This window comes from Mesoplodon bidens (assembly GCF_964165515.1).
Source record: "Mesoplodon bidens genome assembly, contig: HAP1_SCAFFOLD_178, whole genome shotgun sequence".
NCBI lineage: Eukaryota > Metazoa > Chordata > Mammalia > Artiodactyla > Ziphiidae > Mesoplodon > Mesoplodon bidens.
The window spans coordinates 251,005-270,272 of record NW_027671948.1 but is presented as its reverse complement, the minus strand read 5'-3'; the positions used below and the strand labels follow the sequence as shown (position 1 = coordinate 270,272).

General features: G+C 47.8%; 2 protein-coding genes and 2 pseudogenes across 4 annotated transcripts in view; 1 reads left to right on the top strand and 3 right to left on the bottom strand.

Moving 5' to 3' along the window:
• LOC308610762 (centrosomal protein of 78 kDa-like) overlaps positions 1-7,127 on the bottom strand; it is a 28,303-nt pseudogene extending 21,176 nt beyond the window's left edge. Inside the window, exons 1-4 of the transcript in view lie at positions 7,049-7,127; positions 5,885-5,994; positions 3,487-3,661; positions 1,375-1,488 (exon numbers count right to left, since the gene is read on the bottom strand). The product of the transcript in view is annotated as a centrosomal protein of 78 kDa-like (transcript). The remainder of the gene's footprint in view (positions 1-1,374; positions 1,489-3,486; positions 3,662-5,884; positions 5,995-7,048) is intronic.
• Positions 1-19,268, top strand: part of LOC308610764 (centrosomal protein of 78 kDa-like) — a 425,259-nt pseudogene that overhangs the window by 159,336 nt on the left and 246,655 nt on the right. The window lies entirely within an intron of this gene.
• On the bottom strand, positions 7,295-17,025 carry LOC308610761 (BCL-6 corepressor-like; the record flags this gene model as incomplete). The annotated part of the gene is made up of 4 exons (XM_081259777.1): positions 7,295-7,815; positions 9,241-9,397; positions 9,568-9,625; positions 17,017-17,025. 4 exons carry the CDS (start codon positions 17,023-17,025, stop codon positions 7,524-7,526), a joined length of 516 nt encoding a protein of 171 aa, XP_081115903.1. The 3' UTR covers positions 7,295-7,523.
• Positions 16,925-18,818, bottom strand: LOC308610775 (BCL-6 corepressor-like). Its single transcript, XM_081259784.1, has 2 exons — positions 18,458-18,818; positions 16,925-17,193 (listed from the first exon to the last, which is right to left on the bottom strand). Exons 1-2 carry the CDS (start codon positions 18,633-18,635, stop codon positions 17,033-17,035), a joined length of 339 nt encoding a protein of 112 aa, XP_081115910.1. The 5' UTR covers positions 18,636-18,818; the 3' UTR covers positions 16,925-17,032.

Below are 19,268 nucleotides of genomic sequence, written 5' to 3'. Positions count from 1 at the left end.
AACTGGTCTCCCTGTTCCTCTTCTTTTTTTTTTTTTTTTTTTTTTTTTGCGGTACACGGGCCTCTCATTGTTGTGGCCTCTCCCGTTGCGGAGCACAGGCTCCGGACACGCAGGCTCAGCAGCCATGGCTCACGGGCCCAGTCGCTCTGCGGCATGTGGGATCTTCCTGGACCGGGGCACGAACCCGCGTCCCCTGCATCGGCAGGTGGATTCTCAACCGCTGCGCCACCAGGGAAGCCCCCTGTTCCTCTTACTTATCCTCCCAGGTCCCTTCTCTATACCAGGTCACCTTATTCAGATACGATTTGGATCATGCCTTTTTCCAGTTCAAACCCCTCTACTCATTTAGAATAATCCACATCTTTACTCTGGCCTTCAAGACTTTACAAGAGCAGACCCCTGGCTAGCTCCTTGACCTCATGTCCTACCACACTCTTCTTCACCTGGTACTCTGCCCAGATTGGCCTCCTTGCTTTTCCTTAAATACTCCACCCACCTACATGCCTACATACTCATTGCCTCCTTGTCCTGGAATGTGCTTACTCTACATCTTCCATGGCTTGCTCCTCTCTTCATTCAGGTCTCCGTTCAAATGCCACTTCTCCAGTGAAGCTGTCCCCTAACAAACCTATCCAATGGAGTCCTACCTGCTCTCCCTCACTCTCCTTACATTAAGATACTTTTGCACTTCCTACTCTCTAAAATTATATGACTTATCTGTTTACTCATTTCTATCTGATCTCCTTCACTAGAATGTAAGCTCCATGAGGGCAAGACTTTTGTCTGTCTGGTTCACTGCTTTATCCCTAGTCCCTAAACCCGTCTCTGGCACACAGAAGATGATTACAAAATTACTTGTGAGTCTGACAAATGAATAAAGTACTCCTGGCAAGAATTCAGAGGTTGCACAGGAAAGAAAGAATGCTCTTGGTGGAAGCAGGCTTAGTATCTAGGTTCACCTCTATTCAGAGTAGAGATAAGAAAAATTGACAAGTATAATTCACTTTAATTAGTACATTAGCTGCTAAAAACATAAGGGAAGTGCAACACTAGAAAAGTACAGTTGAAGCTTGAACAACATGGGTTTGAACCTCGTGGGTCCACTGACACACGCATACTTTTCAATACATAGTTACTATCGTCCTACATGATCCAAGGTTGGTTGAATCCACAGATGTGAAACCACTGACTATAAACTTATACCCAGATCTTCAACTGCATAGGGGTCGACACCCCTAACCCCACGTTGTTCAAGGGCCAACTGGATATGATGAGGAAAGTTAAACACATTAAGTTTTAAAAAACTGTCAATACCTGAACAAATTCTTTTTGTTTTGCTATGTGTTTATCAATTTAAAAAAAGTGACCACATACCAACCAGCAGATTTTTTCTTATATCCAGAACGAGCAGAGTTCTGTTGGTTTCAAGGGCCTTTAGTAAAGCCTTTGCTCCTTCACTGGTGAGGCCGCACTGCTGCAGGTCAAGTGCTTTCGATGAAAGACAAAAGGTCACTTGCTAACTCTACAGATTTAACATATAGACAACTCTCGTTTTCTCACGTGTGGAAGAGTCCTGCACAGGACAAGTCATGGCAGGTTTGTAATTTTGGCTATGGAAAAAAAGAGACATATACGCACACACATAATGCATAATCCAATTTAAAAACCTCTTCTTGGATGTGCAATGATAACCCTGGCTTTAGTACCAATAAATCAGACAACATATTTTACAATTACAGAACTGAAGAATAACTGTATATAACCTATGAGCAAAAAGCATCACAAAATGAATCTCAGTTCATAATTAGCAAGGGCGGCAGGGGCATGTAAACCTCACAAGCAAAACCTGGTGGAGCTCAGAAATGCACTGCATTCTTTTGATCATGATCTTCAGCTCCAAATCACACTTGAAACTAGTTCAAAGGGGAAAACAAAATAGAAGAAATCTAATAACTGTTAGTTTTAGAGGAAAAAAAGACAAGTCTAAGAGGATACAAATAATAAAAACTTTCAACAATGTGTGAGTAGAGAATACATACTAAAAACCTATCATGAAAGTATGATGGTCAAGCACCCTCGCAGTAAAAGGTCAGACAAAAACCAGAAAAACTGATCATGAATTCTAGTAGTTCTGGGGCTGAACAACCTACTCATTTAAACCAAAGGGATCATCACTAAAGCACAGGGATTAAAAACTATTACATGAAAGGAAACTATCATGAGTCTTTTGTTTAAGTGTTGTGTGGACCATCACATTAAAATAACTGGAGTCTTTCAACACCCCCATGACGCACAGAAATAGCAAGTCAGACATACGGATCTGACAGGATATGATACAACCCTTACAAACTCTCACTACAGAAGAATGGACACAGGGTATAATTAACCAAATAGCCAAATTAATACAAACAGCCAGTAAACCTCACCAGTCAATCAAATGAATACAAAATAAAACAAAATGTGGTTATTCTCCTATCAGATGAAGCCACGATTCTGTAAGAAAAGCCTTTAAATAATGTCTATACACTTTGGATCCAACAACTCTCTTTCTAAGAATTTAACCAAAAGAAATAGTCAGAGATATAGGTAAGGATATATATCAGAGTACTATTTGTAACTGAAAAACTGGACAAAGCTTATATACAAGAATGGATAAGCTATGTGCACTGTGGCATATTCATATAATGGAATACTGAACAATCACAAAAAATGATGTAGGAGATGCAAATTTACTGACTTGCTAAAATGCTCATACTGAATTAATTGAAAAAAGTTATAAAATTTGGAGTAATCCCACTTGCATAGAAAATGGAGAGGTACTCATTTTTGTAGTTTTACATTTTTTTACAAGTGCTACAGGCCAGTGTTTGTGAGAGGCAGGCTTCACATCTACTGTTGGGGTGGACTACAAATTGGCATAGCCTTTCTGGGTGGTAATTTGGCCATGTGTATCAAATGTCTTAAAAATAGGTCACACTTAAGTCATTCCACTTGTAGTACCTTATTCTACAGAAGTAATCCCGATGCACACAGAGATGTATATACAACGTATTCACATTGTATCTGACAGGGAAAAGCAAACTGTCTAAATAGAATTGCAAAGAATTGATTAAACTATGGGACATCAATACGACGCAATACTACATGATACATCATTAAGTGAAAAAAGCAGGAATGTGAAATAGCAAGTATACTACAATTCTATTTTTGTAATCCCTAAGTGTACATATATATTTGTAGGAAAAAAAAGACTGAAAGTATATACGCCAAAATGAACAGTGATTATATCTGGGTATTAAAATTATAGGTTCTCTTGTTACTCTCTATTTTCTGTAAAGGATATATGCAACTCTGAGAGAAAGTTGAAAAGCAAAATAAAAGCTATCAGTAAAATGAGGCTTTAAAAAATCCTATCACAATAGTATCATGCCAAAAGCTAAGCATATTTCATATTAAAAATTCAATATTTTCAATTTTAGAATTTCCCTCTAAGCCATAAATCCTCACTAAGAGATTCTGCCAAAGCACTTGCACCCAGGTCACCAATGAGCGGGTTGCAGTTCAGAGTGATGCGCCTCAAACCAGCCATGCAGTCAAGATCACGTCTCCTGGAATGAAGACTCTCAGCCCAGGTTTCTTCATGCCTTCTGGTAGTCGGATACTTCAAAGATTTAGTGGGATGAAATTAAGATGCTTGAATAAGGAAACAGGGTGTGCCTGAGTATGGCTTATTATGTCAGAGATTTACACATACACACAGATCAAGCATATATGCCAGGAGCATCAACCTGAGAAATCCAACAGTCACTTCTGGTTTACGAGTCCAGTGACCCAGATTCTGCTTGGTCAGTGATTAGATTCTAGCCACTGCATTTCCTGTTTCTGAACACTTATGCAAAGTTGGACAACTCAATTACAGTCTATGAATTATTTTCCTTATCTTCTAAGTCAGGGAATTGGTTCTAAATTCTATCTTTGCTGAGGCCCTATATTTCATCATCCTGTCCTCCAATGGCCTCCAAACACCTGACTGGGCAAACCATAAGAAAACTTTTTAATATGCATCTTATTTATTAACAAATTATATACACAAAGTTCCATACCTATAATTTATGTACATGATAAACTACACAGATTTTTAAAAATAATACAAAGGTAAAAATGTTCTAATATTTTCTTTTCCTAACTCCTAAGGCATTATTTTATTTTACTTATTTTTTATAAAGATTTATTTATTTATTTGTTTGTTTGTTTGTTTGTTTGGCTGTGCCGGTCTTTAGTTGCAGCATGCCGGATCTTTTAGTTGTGGCATGTGGGCTCTTAGTTATGGCAGGCACGTGGGATCTAGTTCCTTGAGCAGGGATCGAACCCAAGCCCCCTACATTGGGAGCACATAGTGTTAACTGCTGGACTGCCAGGGAAGTCTCAAGCATTATTTAAAAAACTATATTTACAAAATGTATCTCACATGCTACCTAGGGTGTGCACACAAGCTTTAGAGGCCTGGACTATGCAGAGCCAGTTTGATGTGCCTTGGGAAAATAATAGTTTGACATTTAAGCAAAAGTACTGTCTTGAAGACATTCAATTCTTTATATTCATAAAGTAAATTTTGGTAACAGGGAACACTGACTGTCAATGAAAAAAGTCTTATTACATTCCTGAAAAAGTAAAAGACTCAAAGTGCCTTTGTTACTCTAAAAGGAAAATCATTAGTGTCATTTTTCTATTAACTTATTAAAACTCCAAGCAGAAACAACAGCAATCACTTACACAGCGCTTAGTATGTGCCAGGCACTATTTATACAAATAAGTGCATTTAAACCTCATAAGGAGGCATAGAGGTTAAGTGATTTGCCCATGGTCACTAGCTATGAAATGGGAGAAAGGGGATTTGAACCTAGGCCATTTGGCTTCCGCACCCAAGTTCCTGACTGTTTTCTACCTCAGGGGTCAATGGACTTGCCCTGTATAGGCTCAAAGAAGTTCTCAATTTTTAAAATCTAAATTTAAACATTTCCAGATTTCTGGGCTGTACAGTTACTGTTGCAACTACTCTGCCCCACTGGTGTAGGGTGAAAGGAGCCATAACTACCATGTAAACAACGGGTGCGACTATGTTCCAGAAAAACTTCCTTTACAAAGCCAGGCGACGGGCTGGATCTGGCCCACCAGCCAGAGTTTACCTATCCCTGATCTGCACCATCAAACTATTAAAAAGCCTTCATGTCAAATTATTAACTAACTTTAGGCCTAAATACAGTCATTATAACCACTGTAAAGTTGTTAAGGCATATTTTAAAAACTGTATTTACAAATTGCTGATGTACTGACTTTTATTAGTTTAAAAACTACAACAGCTAATAAACACTTGATTCATTTAAGTCTTGAAGACTAGAATGGCATAGTTTCTTCACAGTATTACAATAAATGTTTTCAGTAAAATAATACATAAAAGTATTATTAGGTAGTATATATTAAATCTCTTATTTCTAAAATTAAATGGACTATCTTTACTAAATGGTAGAATCCCAAACTGAAAACTGGTCATATTCTTTCAGCAAAATGAAAGCTGCGCTCACATGTATCAAAAGGCAAAAATTAGGGCTTCCCTGGTGGCGCAGTGGTTGAGAGTCCGCCTGCCAATGCAGGGGACATGGGTTCGTGCCCCGGTCCGGGAAGATCCCACATGCCGCGGAGCGGCTAGGTCCGTGAGCCATGGCCGCTGAGCCTGCGCGTCCAGAGCCTGTGCTCCACAACGGGAGAGGCCACAACAGTACCACACACACACACAAAAAAAGACAAAAATTAACTGCCCTCTGTATCAATATATTAATGTGTTTCAATCACATATGTTTTCATGAAAGTTTAAACATAAAATCACCTTTAAGATCTAGGCCATGTGATCTGCTCCATGCCATGTCAGAATACACCCCGTGACGTTTACTTAACTTGTCTTAAGTGTGATAGAATTCTTTATACCTTGGCAAATAACTAAAAGGAAACAAAAAAAACCCACCCACACAATAAGATGAAGAGCCTATACATTTGTCAATCTTGACTTATTTGCTTTTCTTGAGTCAGTTGGAGGTTTATAGCCACATTCTCAAAATCATTAACTACAATCTTCCCAAACAGGTAATTGACGAACAGATGCATTCTAAAACTTGTCAGTAACAAAGTGCTATTCCACTTTACAGCAACAGTTTAATTCTATTTAGATACTAAAACTGAATACACTGAATACTGCAAACTTTATTCCCAACCACTCAGCAAAGTACTACATACATTTTCAGATATAGGAAAAAAAAGAAAAAAAAGAAAAAGCATACGATTCTTCCTATTTTCATTTCCAAAGATACATCCCAATCTTAATGATCAATCAGCGATTTAAACGTCAACTGTAAACCCAGTATACTGCTGCTATGCAGTGTACTAGAGCAATAGAAGAGAGAGGACCTCAAACTCTCTGTTCCCTCAAATTCAAAGGCAGGCTTCCTGACCCCTCCAGACCACTACTGGACACAGGGAAGGCACACTAATGTTTCAGGACCCCAACCAACAGTCACCTGCTTTGTGATTACTTCCATGACACACCCTCACCAACACCAGAGTTTGCTGCTCCTACGGGACGTTACATGTATTTACTATTTTAACACATACCACAGTGCATCATAATTATGATTGCAGATAGATGTTCTAACAATTGAAAGAGAATGATGACTTTTTTGCTCTTTACATCTTGCTATTTCCCTTCCCATAATATTTCTTGAAGCGAAACCATAAAATATACACAAACACAAAAAACAGAAAATATACAAAACGTGTGCTTTGCACCTTAACACAAACTTAAGTAAAATTAGTTCTGACAGTATCCGGCATGACAAACTTCCATGGTACAAATGAGAATGGACCAAGGTTTGAGCAGGTACAGGAGACAATCCAGGCATGAACAACACCAAGGAAAGGTAGACAGGAAGTAACATGGTGTGTAGGAAATCACGAGACCAGTCTGATGGGAGGAGACTTAAACAAGACTGAAACTCACTTTCTAAACCTCCATCTCCAGTTGGACAATTCGCAGGACACAGGTGCACCAAAGTGGCCAATTTATTCAATCCCTTTAATATGGAGGAAGAGTTTAAAATTTTACTGGTTTAATTTGCCCCAAAAGCAACTCTCAACAGTTATGGCCTCTGTCGTCGGCGCTTTGTATGAAATTAAGTCAAAGTGTGGAGCTCCTTTGCCTTTTTTTTTTTTCTCCTTAAAAAAGAAAAGAAACAATTGTTCCGAGTAAAAACAAACATATTCCAAAGCATGTGTACATTGAAAAGTAAAGAAACTTTATTAACAACTTCATAAAAACTGACTTAAAAGTTTAAAAAGAAAAAAACATGTTTCGAAGTCCTTCCGACTGGAGTCGTGTCTCATAGTGTCCTTTCTTTACAGAAATAGTCATATTATGACACATATGCACAAGGATTAACACCATGACACACTGTACACGGCGGGCCCCGGCGAGCTCACCAGGCGTCGTCTGAGTCCAGGTCTCTGGGGAGGATCCACTCCACGGATGAGCCCAGCAGAGTCTGAAGCTCGTTCGTGAACTCCACCACATCTAAGAGCTCCTTACTTTCTGGATTAAAGGACTCCAGGTCTTTGGGGCAAGAGAATAAGAGACTTGCTGACACTTGCCGGCAGAACTCGGCCTCCGCGATGGTGACAATTTCCACATTTGGAAAATTGCAGCGGAATATGCAGGAGGACATTTGCAGTTTCTTGAGCAGGTCTGAAAGCAATAGCCAGTTACGAGGCCTACACCAGAGAAAGGACAGTGGTTTGAGTTTCCGGCAAAATGAGAGGCGCTCCCAACTATGAACTACCGGTCTCCTGGCGGGGAAAGGGCCTGCTCCTTCCACTTTGATTACCCCACCCCCACTCCACTTCTCACTGTCCTTAGAAGATCTACTTCTTCTTTTTCTTTTTTAATTTTATTTATTTATTTATTTTTGGCTGCATTGGGCCTGTTGCTGTGCACGGGCTTTCTCTAGTTGTGGCTCGCAGGCTCTAGAGCGCAGGCTCAGTAGCTGTGGCGCACGGTCTTAGTTGCTCCGTGGCATGTGGGATCTTCCCGGACCAGGGCTCGAACCTGTGTCCCCTGAACTGGCAGGCGGATTCTTAACCACTGTGCCACCAGGGAAGCCCGGAAGATCTACTTCTAGCGGGGGAACTCTGGACTCATGTGCATGTGTTAAGAGACCACCTAGGGCGGATCAGCCAACTTAGACAAAAGCAGGAGCAGCGCCCCTGAACCAGCCTCGTTGCAGGCCACCCCAGTGCTGCCTTGGCTCTGGCCACAACTCAGGTCACCCCTCTCCAAGTAAGTGCACCCCGTTCTAGTCACTGGGGAAAACCAGTCTGTATGCCAACCCAAGGGAGATGGCAAACACCTCTTTGACCTCTCCTCTCCTCCGGCCCTCACGGAGAGAGCATGAGAAACACTCGAGGTCACCTGGCTTTCCTTGCCTTTCCCACACCTCCAACCCGCCCCTCAATGCTGCCGGGAGTGAGGCTTTTTCGAGAAGGGAGGTGGTACAATCCTTCCTGATACCCTGCCACACTTTATCATCTCTATCCCGAATACAATGTCACCACAAAGGCAGACACGGTCCCAGCCTCAGAGTCCAAGGAGGATGCTACTCCTTAAGCACCGGGGTCAACACACAGCAGAGCAAGGTCTCCTGATGTGTTCACTCCGAAGGGTTGGTCATGGGGCACAGTGGCCCGACTGTGGGGACAGGACTCGATCTAAGCAAATCTGAAGACACATAAGATCCCAGGTGCCACATACGGCTTTCTCTAATCTTATACGAGAAGAGGGTACACATCAGTATTGTCCCGTGGGCCTCACGCGCCTTGGAAGGCCCCTATGGTAGCCGTTTGGGGAGGATCCCTTCCCCAAGAGTTTAGTGACTGAAACTGTGCAATTGCAGTCGCTGACTCCCGTGTCCTTTGGGCTCTAGGGGTGTGTTCCAATGAGGGCAGTTGGCTGGGGAGCCCTCCCACCCCCCAAACTTTTCTGGAAAAGTTCCACTGCATTATGTGAGGTCGGTGGACACTTGGTGAGGAATTCACTCACCCCCCAACCCAGCCACCCTCATCTGCTGAAGGGGATTTCTAACTCCTGCCACCCCACAGAGCAGCTGGGCTGGCTCTCGACCACACGCTGGCCACGCTCACCCCTGAGCGACGGACACCTGGACGTTATAACACGGCAAAACGGGGTCTTCGGAAAATTCAAACTCCAATAGGTTACCATAGGCCTCGTTGCTGTCATCCTGGTCCTCCGGTCCTGGGGGATTTGCTAAAACATCGTAACCACTTTCATCATCTGGTTCTAACCGGGGGGGCAAACAAGAGAGAGGTCAGTAAGCTGGAGCAAGATTCCAACTGTTCTCCAAAAAGGACCCTGGAAAAATTCTTTCCCAAGCAAGCCCTGCTCACAGCACCACCCCCACCCCTACCCCCACCCCCACAAGCCCAACTGAAACGAACAAGGCTGCTCACCACACACAGAGCTGCCAGAGAACTCCGAAGAGCAACCGGGGTTACCGTCGTCAGGAGCCTGCAGGTTATTTCAACAGTGTGGAGAGAGAGGGGGAGAGAGAGAGAGAGAAACAGGATAACGCCTGCTGGTAAGAGGCAAATGCTGCTGGAGTTCGGGAACATCTCACGCTGGGGCTGGTGTCACCTCCTGACAAGTCCCACTGCACACGCCTCCAGGTATCTGACTGAAACCTCCCCACGCGTCCACCCGCCTTCCTGAGGGACTGCCCGCCTCACCGCCCCAGCCTGCCAAACAAAAGCTAGCCTGGCTAGCTAAGAGTTTTCCAGCCCCCCACCTCGCAAAACTCAAAGTATGTATCTCTTCTTTGACAGACTAACATTGGGCCGCTTTTCCCAGTAAAGGGTCACTTAGAGTAAATGGGGGGTGGGGGTAGGGGGAACCCAGGTGAAAGGCTGTGAAGTCACCGTCTAGATGCTTGAACAAGACCGTGTCTTGACCTCTGCCGTACCTGTTAAGAACTTCTCCAGAAGTTCGCTGTGGTTCACTTTCTTGATGGTTCTACCTGAGTACGTAGCCAGGGTAGGAACAGCACCGTAGGAGAGGAGCAAGCGGACAATTTCGAGATGATCATTCTTGACAGCATCGTGGAGAGGCCTAGGAGAGGTGCGGGGGATTACACCCGTGCACGCGACGCTTGCTTCTAAGGACACGGGGCAAAATCGAGCGTGTGCGGCCAAGCCTCGTAGGCGCGCTATTTCACCAAGGAGGTGAGTGTACGGTCGCTGCGACAAATTACTCTGTTATTTCAACACATAACCCTTTACGGGACAGGTGAAGGGACCATCTCAGGCCTAATTCTTCAATGCAAATCTCTCTTAATGCATGGCCCAAGGAGGAACTCAGGCCACGATGAAAACGTTTCCAATGAACTTAAATAGTGACAGACTGTATGAAGGTAACATACGGCGGGGTGGGGGGAAGAACCCCAGCATCACGGAAGCAGATACGACAAGCCATTGTTATACCATTACAAACAAAACCCAAAAAGTGCAGTTTGTAAAAGAAACTAGGGGCAAAGTGGAACCTCTCCGGAAACCAATTTGGAGATGAGTGATCAACCCTCTCGCCCAGAAGCAGTCGACAGGCAGGGCGAGTTCTCAGGAGGATACAGAGTCCTCCTGCCCGTGTCCGCTGGGGTCAGGAACACTGTCCGCAGTCCCATCCAGAAAGGATGCGATTTGGAAACCATGAACCACCAAATACCTTACGGTTTTGCTCATTTTATGACTGTCAGGAAAGCCCCAGTGCCCTGCCTCGTGGTGGCATCCCAGGTACAACCAGGAAGATGTTTGGGCTGACTCAGACATGGGCCTCTGGCCAATAAACCGAGGTCAAGGACAGAGTGGGGGCCAGGCCCGGGGATGTGGGTGGACACGGCAGGTCCTATCAAGCCAGTTGCCACTGGACCTGTCTGTACTCCTGCAACTTTCAACTCACATATATGTTCAAGATTGAGATTCAACAGACGCTGGTGAAGAGTCCAGGGTCTTAAAAGAGAACAACCCTGATTATTCATGGAGGCTCAACATTTTCAGGGACTTCTGTCCATAAGAGCGTCACAGAGTTTTAAAGTTCTATGTAAATTTGCCAGAAAGATCTGTCCGATTCCATTCTAGAGGACTCCACCATCAGTGTGCTTACATGGCACTCACTCTCCATCTTTCCTTCTGGGATTCCCCGCACACCCTGAGAACCACTGGCTATGCCCCAGCAGGGCCAGGCCAAGAGCAAGACCGCCACTGACCCTGTTCCATCCTGGGCACTGCAGTTGACATCGGCGCCATATTCAGGGAGTTGTCGTACGATGTTGAGCCAACCTCTTGCACAAGCCTCGTGCAGGGCACAGTAACCCGCGTTGTCGCGGTGGTTCACATCACAAATCTTGTTCTCCAGGCAGTACAAGACCGCTTCCTACGGGGAGAGGAGAGGAGAGGAGAGGAGATACCATCAGACAACCATACAGTGAACCTTGTAAGGGTGACCTCCCCATAGCTTGCCGGTGCCCACTTTCAAAGGCATACATCCTTGGGGCCAAAAGCCCACCATGGCGCGGGCAGGCAGCAGGCATCCTGGTGGTGGGCAAGAGTGCGTGAGAAGGGCTTGGAGATGCAGACAGTGTTGTCTAAGGCTCTGCTGCACCAGTGGCCTGGCCATGGGCAAGTTACCCTTGAACTTCTCCAAGCTTCCACAGGGCTGCTGAGAGGACGCATTCGGATAGCGATGAAAGCCCTCAGCCCAGGGGCCGACGTGACCAGTACAGAGGTGTCACGGCTGCTAACATCTTAGAAGACACATTGCCAAGCACAGACCATTCTCACTTGATGGGTCTGTTCAGTCAGTGGCAGTGGACGATAACACAAGTTTAGATAAAAGTATGGATGACCAACACTTAAAGAGAGCTTAAATCAGCCGGAGAACATTCCCCAGCTTAGAGAAGCAGGGACACCCAGGTCAGCTACATCCTTGCGCCCCCTGTTAAGACCCCAAATAAGAACCTGGGCCTCAGATGCTTTTGTCTGTATGTTAAGTGGAGTTAAAGAGAAGCTCTCTCCCTCCATCCTCGAGGAATGACACAAAATGCCTCCAATAACCCCACCCTCTATTTTGCCTCCCTCCACCCTCTCGAGTAAATATGAAAATTTTAGACTGATTCTGCCCCAAGTTAATGACAGGAACCTGATACACCACAGGCTGCAACCTCCACATTTCAAGAATCAAATAAAACGTTCACCCCCACCTCCGGAGATGTTCTGTGTCAACACTGTGCATTAGAATCACTGTTATTAACCTTATTTCTTTGGCTTGTTAAAATATTAATATGAACCACTCCCAGTAAGCAGAGCAGGAATTTATTCAATGTTTTATTACCTTAAGAAAGTTTTCAGACACATCGAAAGCATTTGCCACCAGAAAACACGTTATACTGTTTATACTGGGTAAGTCGTGCCCAGCAGAGAGCCGTCAGGTTCTGAGAGCTGGGAGTAGGCAGAACGTGCATATGGCCCAACACATGGTCTGCTGGGTAAGGGGGGATGGGATGGGGTCAGAACAGGCCTCCTTGTGACATCTCTCAGGTAACTCATCTGTTAAACCTAAAACGGGGATCATTCTAGCCGCCCATAAGTGCGAGATGGATTCTGTAAAACCTTTTATGCCCTTTGGAGGACACGCCAATCAAAGGTGACCACTCACTTGGGAGCGAACTAGAATGTTCCATTTGCTTACCACGTGAACCCAATGGGGCATGCTGGTAAACCTGGCCATCGGTGCCCTGTTACTTCAGGTCACCGCAGCAGCTCCCTTCCAAAACAAGAGGAGGAAGAGAAAAGGCACGCCCACGAATGCGTTTCTCCGTTTACATCCCAACGTGCCAGAAAGCCCACAATCCTCTGGGCTCCCAGGCCACCTGCCCCGAGCCCTGGTATCCAGGATACCGCATGAAGCTGCTGCTCTTTTAGCAGGCCCTCACTAGCCAGACTTGAGTGGACGGCTGCAAGCTAATGAGTTGTGTGCCCCAGCCAGGGAGAGGCCCTGTCACGTGGCTCTGGGATCAGTTCTGAACGCCACCAACTGCTGTGCACACATCAATTTACTCAACCCAGGGTTTATTTGCTGTGACAATCATGGCCTTCACCTGGAAACCTTCATCACTACTAGGGCAGATTCAAGGGTACCTAGAAATGAAAGGCCGTCCAAGCTGGTGGGTAAGTCAACTCTCTTCTCCTGGAAGATGGCAGCAAAGGCAGCAGTAGCCCCACGGCCAGGTCAGACTTTTTGCCACGGGCTGTCCTAACTCAACCACGTTGATCCCACTGTTTACACAGTGCTTCTCATTTCCCCAGATGAGGACGTCTTCTGTCACCCACAGTAACCCAGGAGATAGCAGGAAAGGAAGGTAGTACTATCCTCATTCAACACTTGGAAACTGAGGCCCAGAGATATTAAACCCCAAGTTCAATTAACATCAAGTACTAGACCTATAACTCAGGTCTTTGGTACCTGGTCAGCTGGGAAGATTCAAAAGGCCCAAGAGGGCCCCAGTTAGAGGGATGCAATCCAGCTGTGACGAGCATCCCACAGGCCTTCTCTGTTGGGGGTCAAGTGGGCTAACTACACTCTCCTAGCTAGGAGGGTGATGGCCTCTAAATGGATGGCAACCGTCGCCACCAACACTTTCTCTAACTGAAAGGTGAAGAAGCGGGGCGAGTCTGTCGACGCAACACATTCCTTGGTCTATTTTCTCCGCTAGAAATAAACGGGAGTGTCTGAAGGGCAGCCCAGCCATTCCAGAGCAAAGTCAAACTGCTTTTGTCGGACAGCTCTCTGTTCAGCGGCTATAAGCCGAATGCCATTACCCGCAAAATGTAACCATAAAGGCCATAAGCCCGACGTTGTGAGTTAATTAAATGCCTCATTAACTTTTTAAAAAACATGACTTAATCAGTTCATAGAAAATTTAACCATCACCACTAAAGGCACAAGCATGTGGTTGCACACTAGCGTTTTAGCCTAAGAAATAGAAGCCTTTTTCCCAGGAGGGAAAGGTTTGAGGTCTTTGGCCACGCAAGTGATCTATTTAACGCGGATCTGAAGCCAGAGTGTGTTTCTAAACTTCCAGAACCACATTATCATGACATAAAGCTCAGACAGCCTTTATACTGCACATGGTATCTTTGGCTAAGCAGAAGAAAATAACCAAGAATGCTGAAGACAAAACTTCAGGAAAACCCTCCCAAACCACACCCTTATCTGCTTAAGCAAACTGTCCTTCAATGTGAAAAGGTTGAAGCTGCCACATCTCCCAACTGGGCCATCATCCCAACATTTAAAATTCTGCCCAGAGAAATCCCAGAAAGTTGGATTCAAAGTTGAAAGCGTTCATCTACTTGTCACAATGTTCAGCATCAACACTGGTGATCTGTGGAATCTACATATTGAAATTTACATTTGAAGAAAAAAACAAATCCGACCCTAAACATTCCCAAGGCTTCCTGTGCAATCAAAGGCCAGGTAACCTAAAAAAGGATGGATCAAGTGCCCCTTGGTCCAGGCCTCAGAGCCACCAAACCAAAATGGAAACTGTCTTAGAGGACCAACGAGGGTCTTTTGACGTCTCTGGTCCCAAAGGGAGACTGCTGGAAATGATGCCAAGTTCACAGGTGGGGCTCGGAGCCCCGCCCTCCACGGTGGGTGCAGCAGCACCCCGCCCCCCCATCTCCAGCATTTGCTGGAAGCGGGAGTCTACTTTCTCAACCCTAACCCAAAAGTTGGGGTTAGGGGTCTCCCCCCCACCTCCAGTGTTTGCTGGAAGCAAGGAGACTATTTTCTCAACCACGGGGGGTCTAGCTCAACACTATGTGCAACAACTGCTCTGTCCTCCTAGGCGCCCGCTCTCAGCTCTTGGGAAACCAACTGGGTGCTCCTTGGACTTCACCTGCAAGTAACTGCGCTAACTACCAGAAAGTGCTCTCTAGCTAATGGACAGGTCTCCAAGAGACGTGTAGATAGAAACAACAGCACATTCAACCCACAACAACAACAACAAAACACCCAAAACTAAGCATAGCCCTAGTGCTTCCAACTACTCACCCAGAGTCATGCCTTAGGGCCAAGGCAGGCACACTTTGAAGGGCTCACGGCACTATGGACCGGGGTGGGGGGACACGACGGGAGACGGGGGACAGGGGCACAGAGCTGGCTGAGGGTGTGGGCGCCAGGGCTCCGGGCCAGCCTGGGTCCTGCCACCCCAGTGCTCAGCCACACCTCCACGCTCAGCCTGCTGCACCGCATTTTACTGTCACCATTCAACTCCCAGAGGGCTGATGCCAGCACAGAAAAATGCCTTTGCCCTGTGGGCTATTACATCACAATTGCTACTGACAAGTATGGTGGGGGAACTGCACAGGGCAGAGAGAGTCATCTGTCTCACAGAGGTTTTGAACTGTCAAAAGGGCAATTCCAGTGTGAGCCAGTCTTGCTGAGGAGCGTGGTGGGCTCTGGAGCACTGCTGGATTGCTACCTGTACGGGTATCAGCTAACCCCTCTGAGGCTCAGTTTCCTCATCCAAGAGTGGGCTAGTACGCGTTACTCCCAAGTGAAGATGTTAACAGGGTGAAAGGAGTTACTACAGATCACACGGGCTTAGGCAGATATCAGCTATCTTTCTATGTTGCTCTAGCAATAGAGGCCATCACTGTCATCAGCCGTGCTGGGTTGGGATACAGCAGTGTGGACAGGGAGTTTTGTGCAAGGCTCAACCCCTGCTCCCCGCCCATCAACCCTCGGCTCCCGTGCCCTCTCAGAAAGAGACTGCTCAGGTCTGCCCCACTCCCACCCCTACTCTGCACAGACACTGCCCACCCGCTACCCCACAGGGGCATCACTCTGCCCCAAACAGCACAAGTTAGTAGAGCTGATAACTACTCTCCTACTCTCTTTCTTGCTACTCAGAATCCAAAAGGGCTCATTAAAATTCCCCTGGTCGCCAAGCCCTGGGTTAGGTCAGATTTTATATCAGAGATAAGTGAGCCAGACTGGCCGAAGCAGCCTGCCTGCCTGAACGGGAACGGAACATCAGAGAGGCCTGCCTTTCTTTTCACACCACGACTGAACAAGCCACCAAAGAGCCCGCAGTGTGAGCAGGGCCAACGCAAACACCCTGCTGGAACACCCAGCCCAGCCCGCCACGTGGAGGGGGCTGGGCTCTGAGACCCGCCCCCCATCCCCAGCCAGTGTGTCCCCCACCCAAGGAGCAGCAGCCAGCGGATCCTGATCCGGGGCACCCACAAGGATGCTCACCTCGTAGCCAAGCCGGGAGGCCTGCCGTAGGAGGGTCTCACCCGCGTTCATATTGACAATAAGTCTCCGCGCTTCCGGTAGCATCGGGCGGGACTGGGTGGTCTCTGGAGGGGAGCTTGACCATGTCAGCTGCGAGGCCTGGGAAGCTGGTAACAATTGCTGCAAACGGTCCAAGGGCTTCTGGTCCTGCTTGGCCGGCGAAAGATCATAGCCGGAACTGGGCTCAGGCCGCTTTCAAAATCTCCGGACGGTCACCTATCACGAAACCAGGCAGCGCACACATTTCAGGCTGTCCTTCCTCCACCCGGCTGGTTCGCCTCCTCCCTGAGTTACAAACCTGAGTGGAGGAAAGCACTTTTCCTCCTCTCAGTCTGGGGGAGGCGGGGCGCGAGGAAGGGGTGGCATTTTTACTCGCTGGAAACTTCACCACCACCCAGGAGACACGTCCCCTAGGAAGGGGCAGGGACGTTTTGGGGGGAGGGGTTCAGGAAAAGGAAAGCTTTGTCCCCAGAAGCAGAGAAGCAGGCAGGCGGGATGTGCCTGCACGGGCCCGGGGGGCGGGGGAGAGCCAGGGGCAAGAGGTACCTTGCCATCCGCATTGTCCACCTAGGAGTCCCCTGGCAGCGGCAAGCCCCGCCTGGGCTCCTGAGGGATCAAATGCTTGGTTTTGCACGGTCGCTTCCCGGATGGTTTCTCGCTGTTGTCGGTGTATTGCTGCGGCAGGGGCGAAGGCTGCCGATCCATTTCTTCGTCCATGCACAGCACATCTGTCAGGGGGAGAAGCAGCGGGCGTTACACAGTTGTAGCCGGTGAGGAAAGAAAAGCCCATTGTTAGCACTGATCGTTGGAGCAGCTTCAGTTTTTAAAGATATACCAATTATGTTTTCAAAGCGCTAATATGTTAATCATCCCACATTCAACCGGCAAATAGGCTAACCCACGAAACGCCAAATGGCAAGTCGCTTCAAAGGGCCGCAAGAGAGGGCAGAAGCCAGCCCTTCGTGCGCTCCCGTCCCCACCCGTGGGGGGCCTGGGTGCTCGGGACAGGGCGACTGGGGACAGCCTGAGGCTGGAATGAGGGCACTGACAAGCGCCCGGGGTCACCCAAGACTTCCCTTCCTGCCCAGCCGCGGGCTGGGTGATGAGGAGCAGCCCAGGAAGTCGAGCTCCCGCCTCACTGTCCATTCCATAAGGAAGTGTGCAGGCTGAAAGGACCTCAGGAAGAAAACTCCCCGCTCGCCACACGCTACTCTTGTCAACTTGGATGGCGCTCAGGTCCCCTCCAGGGCCGTTTCCCACAGAGGGCGGGTGATCCACCCTCCAGGAGCGCCCCCCGCCCCGTGCGTATCCTTGTTCATTGTCACTGCATTTAAGGGACTCCTCCAACCAGCTGCTGTTGCTTTTGGCCTCTGCCCTTTTCCTGCCAGGTTTCTCTTCGGAGATGCTATTGCCCTGGGGGGTGACCGCAGGCTGAACCGCCTGGGTCACTTCCTTCCTGCCCTGCCGGCCAGGTTTGCTCTCTGCTCCCGCCGTTCTCTAAGGTGCAGCAAGCGGCGCTGCTTTCTGGGATGGAGCCCTGTTAATTCAATGCACACCTCAGGTTGGTCAGCTCACTATAATGTGGCTCTTCTAAGTGGTTAGAGGAACTGTTTGTCATTTCCCTCTCAGGCCAGTCAGCTAATGGAGAAATAACTACAAATTAATGAAGAAGCCCCCCGGGGCGGGGGTGGTGGTGCGGGGAACAAACTGTCTTACACATCACTAACAGGGGTGGGGGAGGGGAGGGGTGTGGTCACTGTGTTGGCTGGAACTTGTCACCAAGTCTCGGGAGGGGGTCTATTTGCCTTTGGCCACCTTTGGGCTCCAGCCCCGCCACCTGGCTTTGGGGGGGTGGGGGGTGGGATGGGGGTGGGGGGTGGGGAGGTGTGAGTGGCTCCCCCCAGGGATCCAGGGTGGGACTGGAACTTTCCACTGCTCCGCTCCAGGACTTCCGTAGGGTGCCCTGCGGGCCCGAAGCCAAACCGAGCTCACCTTTGGAGACCCGTCTCCGCTTGGCTTTCAGCAGAGAGTCCTCCGGGAGCACAGTGGTCTCAGTGTGGTTCCTATTGCCAGAGACCTTGCGCTTTCTGTTCAGCCGGAGGGTGGGGCTGCGTGACGCGTCCGGGGCCGCCTGGTCGGCGGGGGACTCTCTGGGGGGCTCCGTGTCCATGTCCTCAGGAAGATCACTGTCTTCTGGGGCTTCAAAGCGGTCAGGTTTGCTTCCATCATAACACTCCCCTAGGGGAGGGGAGACAACCCGGAAAGGAGGGAACAAAGGTCACCAGGAGCAGGCAGGACCCCCACGCCCAAGGCAATCTGCTACCAACAGACCACCCCCCTTTGGAGACCAGGGGCCTCACACGCCGGAAGCACAAAACCCTCAGAAAGACGTCCCAAAGGAAGGACAGCTGAACACAACCAGCAAAGAAAGCAGAAAATGAGGCGCGTAGCCCACTCACAATCCATCCTTCAAGGGTCAAGGTGAGGCATCTACACCATCCGTCTATAGGCATGTGAGATCACTCCCTAACTGCTTAACTCTCCAAGGTGGCTTACTTTTAAAGGGGGGGTGAGTGACCTCACAGTAAGATCCAACCAATCAGGGCAGAGCTACAACGGGGGGTGAGTGACCTCACAGTAAGATCCAACCAATCAGGGCAGAGCTACAAATGACTATGGAAACAGCTGCTAGTCAACAAAAAAGGTTGATGTCATCAAGAGACCAAATAGCCCCCAACTGCCATCTACACAGACATAGCACCAATGTTCACTTGGGTCAGCAGGGGCGAGGGTGAAGAAAAAG